At 33.6% G+C, this 7814-nt stretch overlaps 1 protein-coding gene and 1 non-coding gene across 2 annotated transcripts in view; one reads left to right on the top strand and one right to left on the bottom strand.

Moving 5' to 3' along the window:
- LOC105178424 overlaps positions 1–1849 on the top strand; it is a 2763-nt gene extending 914 nt beyond the window's left edge. Inside the window, exons 3-4 of the mRNA XM_011101886.2 lie at positions 26–139; positions 219–1849. Of these exons, the coding sequence (XP_011100188.2) occupies positions 26–139; positions 219–1849 (1745 nt within the window). The remainder of the gene's footprint in view (positions 1–25; positions 140–218) is intronic.
- Positions 6396–6467, bottom strand: TRNAP-AGG. The gene has a single exon. It is a non-coding gene; the product is annotated as a tRNA-Pro (tRNA).

The following is a 7814-nucleotide window of genomic DNA, read 5'->3' as shown; positions in this document are numbered from 1 at the left end:
GTGGGAATGCTTTTTAAAAATAAAGAAGCTTTAATCGAGGCGGTGAAAGAAAGATCACTCCGATATGCCCGACGCGAGTATTGGGTACCTGAGAGTTCAAAGACCAAGTGGAAAGTATTGTGTAGGCATACCACCGAAGGTATATATATATATATATATTTGTCGTATATGTCTAAACATCCAAAGTTATTCGACTGATTCGTGTTTATTTTTTGCAGCTATGCGGTGTAGATGGGAGCTGCGAGGCATTTACAAACCAAAAATGGGAAGGTGGACAATAACAAAATACGGAGGGGACCATACATGTATATTGAATCAAATGTCCCTCGAACACGGTAATTTAGATAGAGTATATGTTGCTTCTTTATTGTTAGGACATGTAAAATGCAACCCGTCGTACGGAATCAAGCATGTCATCCAGACTGTGAAAGACCATACCGGATACGATATAGCATATCAAAAGGCATGGTACAGTTTGAAAATGGCACGTGAGATGGTTTATGGCACATGGGAGAGCTCCGTTCAAAAGCTACCCAAATACTTGGGAGCTCTCCAAAAATATAATCCAGGAACGATTGTTGAATGGCAACATAAAGCCCGCGACACATCAACCGGTGCATATGTGATAGGGTACGTATTCTGGGCGTTCAAGCCGTGCATTGAAGGGTTCCAACACTGTCGCAACCTTATCAGTGTAGATGAGACCCATCTATACACAAAGTACAAGCACAAGATGTTGATTGCTGCTGCCATGGATGGAAATCAACAGGTACTTCCTCTTGCTTTTGCTGTTGTCGATGAAGAATCACTTTTATCTTGGAAGTGGTTTCTTAGACAATTGAGCAGACACATTATACGAGGGCGACGGGGTATCTGCCTTATTTCTGACCGCCATGCTGGTATCACAAGAGCTGTACGTGAATGTCCGGATTTCGTGCCACCTAACGGCGTGCACCGATATTGCTTGCGGCACGTGTGTTCCAATTTCAACAGTAAATACAAAAATGTCGTGTTGAAGGATCTTTGTTGGAGAGCTGGCTCTGAATATCAGATCAGAAAATTCAATCGCACTATGGAGGAGATAAAGAAACAGTCCCTCGAGGCGTTTCAGTGGTTAGATAGGATCGACAAGGAAAAATGGACAGCATCACATGACGGTGGATGGCGATGCGGAATTCTGACGACAAATATGTCGGAATGCATAAATGGAGTATTGAAAGGGGCTCGCCGCCTACCGTTGACAGCAATTGCTGAGATGACGTTTCAGCGAAGTGTCCATTATTTCCGTGAGAGGTTAGCAAGAAGTACTGTAATGTTGACCAACAACCAACTGTGGACGGATTTTGCATATAAGATGTTCACACGTTGGCATCAAAATTCTGTTGAACATACCGTCACCAAATTCCATCAGTTCCAACAGTCCGCCTCGGTTGTTACAAGACGTCACGGTGGACATGGAGTCAACACCCATGTTGTCAAAATTGCGAACCGAGAATGTTCTTGCGGCAAATGGACTCAATTTGGTCTACCTTGCAGTCACGCTCGAAAGGTATGCGCTGCATTCATGATTAATGCTGCATCAATGGTGAAGGATTATTACGATATAATGACTTATAAGAATACATATTCTAAGTCATTTGAACCTGTACATTCCGAAGATTATTGGGATGTACCGGGATTTGAGTTGGTCCACGATCCTACTATTCGCATCTCTTCGCGCCCTGGTCGAAATCAAACAATACGTATTTACAACGAGATGGATTGGGCGCAAAGGCGTGCACGACAACAAGCACAACAAAGAAATTCTTCAACACAATCGGATGTGCCAGTACCGGGTAGCCAGGATTAATTGTATATTTTTTGTTTTTTTCACAATTGTACAAAATATTTTTTGTATGTAATGTAATTTTTTACAATTGTACAAAATAAATAACTATTACATTTGTACCCTTAATTGTAATTTTTTAAGTTAATGCAATGTTAATTGTATTAATTTTGGATTTTAGTATATTGTTAAAATTAATTATATATAAATTAAATTATATAATAATAATTTAAACGAAAAAAAAAAAAAGCAAAATTGCCAAGTCGGGAAACAAAATCCCGACTTCAAGTCGGGATTGAGGATCCCGACTTGGGAAGTTTTGCATTTTCTGCCATTTATTTAATGACGAGTCGCGATTTGAAATCGCGACTCGTCATGTTTTTGTTATATATTTAAAAATAATTATGATAAAATAATTTTTTTTTTATAATAAAAAAATAATTAACTCGGAAAGAAATATATCAGTTGTCGACCAACTCTCCAGACAATGGTATCATTTAGCCCACTTAGACAATGGTACTTCAAAAATCTTTTCCAAACCAGTACAACAATACACATGCCCTGATCATTTAGCCCTATGACTCCAACAGCGACCCCATTTCTCTCTTTTGACACAGCCCCTTCAAAATTGAGTTTGAGCTTCCCTTCTGCTGGCTTAGTCCACTTAGACACTGTTGTAGCAGGAACATGTCGTTCAGGATCAGACATAGCTTCCTTTATTGCTCCAAGACATTTCCAGCTTTCTCAACTGTTTTCAGGGTGTCTTCCATTACTCTATGGTTCCATATGGTCCAGCAAATTAACAGGAACCATGCAAAACAGTCTGCATCGCGCTTTAGCACATGCTGGATGTCTTCATTTTGTTCACCACATCGAGTACACAAACCCCTCGTTTTTACTGCAACTCCAAGCATCCATTAACCTGAAAACAATTCAAAGGCATTTCCAGCTCATTCTATAATGCTAAATCCATCTAATTCACACAGATTTGTTATTTGCAGATAGTATTGATTACAAGTACTTACACACAGGTACCCTATATATTAGGTGTATTTTTTTAATCAACACAAGTAATTCTTCCACAGTTTCTTTTTATTTGTAAGTGAAGTCTTCTTCCACTCACAATAACTTATCGGGTAAATTACAACTACTATTTTTTATATTTGATATAATTACAAATAATCTCTCAAATTAAAAATAATTGTATACATTAAAGTGAATATTATTATTTTACTCTTGTTGACTTTTTTTAAAATATAAAAAACAAATGGGGGCAAATAAACGAAATAATTTAGAGGGGTCATTACCTCATAAAAATATTTTAGAAAATTATAAATTATAATTCAAAAGAACATTTTGGTCAGTTTATCATTAAAATTGAATGAAAAACTCAATGGAATGAGCTCATTGATAGACGAACGTTAAAATTAGGAGATATTTATAATTTTTCAAACAATAAGAAGATATTTGTAATTATGTCAAAGTTTAAAGAAAATGGCAGTAATATACCCTAATTTATTTAATAATCATTAGTCTTGACTATTGAGTCTCCCTACTTGTGAACTTGTGCCAATTATTATTTTACCTTTATTATATTCTATCCTCCACTATATATATATATATGTTAACATCAATTCTGCACTCACCATTAATATATTTTCCCAAGACAACAATATCTCAAGACCACGCCCACAATAAAACAAAACAAATACATCAAGAATGGATTTTGAACTGTAATTTGACTGAGAAAAAATGCTGAAGATAATGTCAAAATATTCTACTCCCTATATAATTAAATATTGGTCCATCTTCTCCACATAAAATCTTTAAAATGTATCGTATGGGCATTTGCAATTGTTTAGAAAAAAACATTTATAACTTCTTTTTGAAAATAATATTTTTTTCCGAATAAATCGATGTTCTTGAAAATTAGTTGAAATAATTGATTCAGTTTATAACTATTTTTTAATTATAAACGGTTTAATTTAAATTGTTTTAGCAAAACGTTATAATTAATTTTCTCTCAAGCATTTGATTTATAAAATTATAAATATTAAATTACTTTCTCAAACTTCAATCTACATATGTAAAGAAAGTCGCAGATTGTACTATGATGGGAATATAACCCTTTTAATAGAGAAAAGGACTAAAAATGTCCTTTTTATGATTAAAAACACTAAAAATACCACTAGATTTGCGCAGATAAGGTCGGGTAACGTGACCCCGGCTAACGTGTACATTACCTTACCACAAGATCTATGAGCAGAGATCTTAAGATGAATCCACTTGGCTCATTTGATGAAGTACATTTAGATTTATAAATACCCTCCTTTCGTAGCATTTATAGTAAGACTTATTTAATATTTTCTATCTCATTTATTGTTTGAGATCTTTTACTTTCCATTTCGTACTCGAACTAACTTGAGCATTGTCCCCAGCTAGCCTAATGTGCTTCTTTCTTCTCAGGGACCACTTCGATATTTAGGACCCATATAGCTAGCTCGATTGCCTGAATTGAAGAGGTCGCGTATTTGCCTGGATCATACTTCATATTTCTGTTAGTGAGTAGACGTTTTTTATCTCCTTGATTATTAGTTAGATGCCACATCGGCTCCAGCTGATACAGGGGGTACTTAGGAAGAGGTTCAAGCGGTTATTTTATGTCAGCATGTAGACAAGAGGGAATTGCTTGCGGAACGAGCTGATACCCTCGTGCATTGCTTGAAACAACGATTCCCAAGTCTCACACAAACCACGTTAGAGTTAGATACCAGCAAAATACATTGCAACAAGGTTGATACCTACACAAGTCTAATTTTCTTTAACAACGTAATCCATTTCTCAAATCTATTCTCTACTACTCTCTGTTTTTTATAATGATCCGACTTGTTTACATGCGATCTTGATTAACGCCACGATCTTATCCACAGAACTTCTCCGAATCTGATAAACCTGAGGATAAGACGAGTAAGCTAGTCGGGTCCGTTCCCAACGACGACACTCCAATGTCAGTTTGAGGTCGAAGGAAAATGGTGCCAACTAAGTTTGCGATTAAAGTGATAGAAGTGAAGATACCTCTTCTCATTGCGGCTTGGGGTATTTATAGGGCTTACATGGGTCCCACCACCTAACGTGTGTCGTCATCTGAATTATCCATGCAATGACTAAGCATCATCATGTGGTTCCACTTGTCCAGATCGGTATATGGGTCGGACCCGAACAACCTAACCGACTATCATGACCATGATTCGACGCGACCGGCGACGACCTACTCTGCGACCTCAGAATCTTGCCTTAAACGAAAGGCTTTCCAACTCTGCCTTTAATAAAAAATTCTTCTTTTGTATTTTAGCAATAAAATCCCTATCAAATAATGTTCTTGAATATCTTCTGGACATGGAAATATCCATTCCAGAGAGCTATTCCAGAGTCTGGCATTCAATATCCTGGCACGAATCGAGGATTTACTCTACGTGGACGACATGAACAAGCAACCCAACAAACTATTTCCCCCCTCCGCTGAGAGAAGACTCCATTTCCGGGCAGCAACAGCAACAAGCTTCCACGTCGCGGCCTAGGTATTAAACGAATCCTCACGAATTACCTCAGTTAGGACATGCAGCAACATTCTTGAAGCTCTGGGTTCAATTTCAAACACAATTACTGAAGGGACGACATCCCGTCTGAGCATGGAAGAGAAGGAGCAATCGTCGATCATAGGGAGTCTAGGCCACGCCAAACAAACCGCTCCAAATGCTTCTTAGCTTCTTACATTATTTTCAGTTGTATTGTATGATTTATTGGTTGAGGCGATGGTTATATTATTGAACTTGGATCAGTTTGTAACTTAATTTGATCTATGCGCAGAAATATTTATGCCCACGAATCCAATAGCTGTGTTCTATATATCAATTTTAGGAGTAAATCATTGGCACACCTCCTCATATTCCGGGTTATTATAAGGGTAAATTACATTTTGCTATTTGAATTATACTTTTTTTTATACTTTGGTGCACAAAAGAAAAAAAAAAAAAAATAGATGCAAAAATGTTAAAATAGTCATAGTTCAGATGGCAAAATTAATTAACCCTAATTATAAATACCTCATCATTGTTTGAAAAATTACAAATATCTCTCTAATTTTTACGATCGTCTAATAACGAGCTCGTTTTATTAGTTTTCGTAGATTTTCATCCAATTTTTATGGTGAACTGGTTAAAATACTCTTATGCATTATTAATTATAATTTTAGATATTTTTTGGGATTTTCTAAAATATTTTATAGACTAATAATTATTTATGGGTTATTTATTTTCCCAACCTCAATTTTTTTAAAAATTTTAGCAAGAGTAAATTAATAATATCTAGCTAATCGTTTAGGAACTATAAATTATTTTTTATTTAAGAAAATATTTATAATTTTTCAAATAATAAGTAATTATTTATAATTATAATAAACTTAATTTTAAGTGTGTAATTAGCCAAATGCTAAACATGAAGTGCAAATCTCAAATTGAAACGAAATGGAGCATAGCTATAATTGAAACCAAAAAAGCATTTCTGTCAGAAAGGGGCATTCCGAGAATTGAACTCGGGACCTCTCGCACCCTAAGCGAGAATCATACCACTAGACCAAATGCCCTTTTCATGTGATACTCGTAACTACTACATTTAAAACCTTATGCTAGCTACTTTAGTTTTCCTTTTAATATATAAATTTTAATTTTATTTTATTATTATTATTATTATAATAATTTGGGTAAATTATATTTTTCTATCTGAACTATACCATTTGTACACTTTGCCATCACAATTTTTTTTATATCGACTTATCATCTCAACTTTATAAAAATTTTTGCATTTTGCCATGTATGACTTTTCTTTACAATTTTTCTGTCGGAAAAACATCACGTGTTGTGCATATTTAAACATTACCTCTATTTTTTTAAAAGTTAAACATACACTCCAAGAAATGTTAATATCATTATACAAATTACCAATATTTTGTAGCTTTTACGAGTGGTTTCTGTAATTATAACAAAAAATATGAATAATTTGTACAAGAAAATCATACCTTAAGCCTTGTTTGGTTCGTGTAATAGAATTAGGCATGATGGAATTTGATGGGATAGAAAATAAAATAGTAATTAATCCCATGATCATCCATTGTATAGTGTTTGGTTTAAAGTATTGTATGTGTGATATCTTATGTAATAATATAATATAATATTTGGTTGAAGGAATCATAAAATATAATTAATTAAATATATAAACACCATTAAAACTATCATTTTTTAAGTTATTTTTATTTTAATATTTTAGCTTTTGAACAATTACAAAAAATAAAGAAATCGTTTAATACTTACTGAAATATATTTTTTCTAGAATATTTTTTTTTCATATTCATATAAAGCAGAAAGTTGAAACAGACATTCAATAAAAAGAGAGAGAGAAGGAAGGTTAAGTTTTAAAAAAAATATAAAAGGGAATAAATTATACTTTTTGAAATATAATAACTAATTAAAACTCAAGCATTTTTTAAAAGTTTCAAATAAATAATAAAGTAATATTTTTTGTTGTACTTTATTATTAAATTATTATATTAAAGACTAGCTAGGCCGATCTCAAATTGGACGCGTGCATCTGAAAAAAAATGCTTTTAAATACTTTTTGTTACCCCTATGTTCCTTCATATTTAAATTATAAAAATATAAAAAAAGAAAAATTGTGGGTATGCGATTTTAGTTACCTGATTTTGATGGGTACTAAATTTTATCGAGTTTGTGTAATGTAATAAAATATATTATTTGATAAAATCATGTATGCGACCCGACAAAACCCAGTCCACTGCCACCCCTAATTCCTTCTTCTCAAAATAAATAAATAATTACAGTAGTCTTTTATGAAGTATTGTCTAATTATAGATAATTTTTTTTAATTTAAAAAATCACATCGAATACTTATCATTTATATCATTTAATAAATAGAT

The sequence above is a fragment of the Sesamum indicum genome, linkage group LG15 (assembly GCF_000512975.1).
Source record: "Sesamum indicum cultivar Zhongzhi No. 13 linkage group LG15, S_indicum_v1.0, whole genome shotgun sequence".
In the NCBI taxonomy this organism is placed as follows: Eukaryota; Viridiplantae; Streptophyta; class Magnoliopsida; order Lamiales; family Pedaliaceae; genus Sesamum; species Sesamum indicum.
This window is presented reverse-complemented; position numbering and strand designations above follow the sequence as displayed.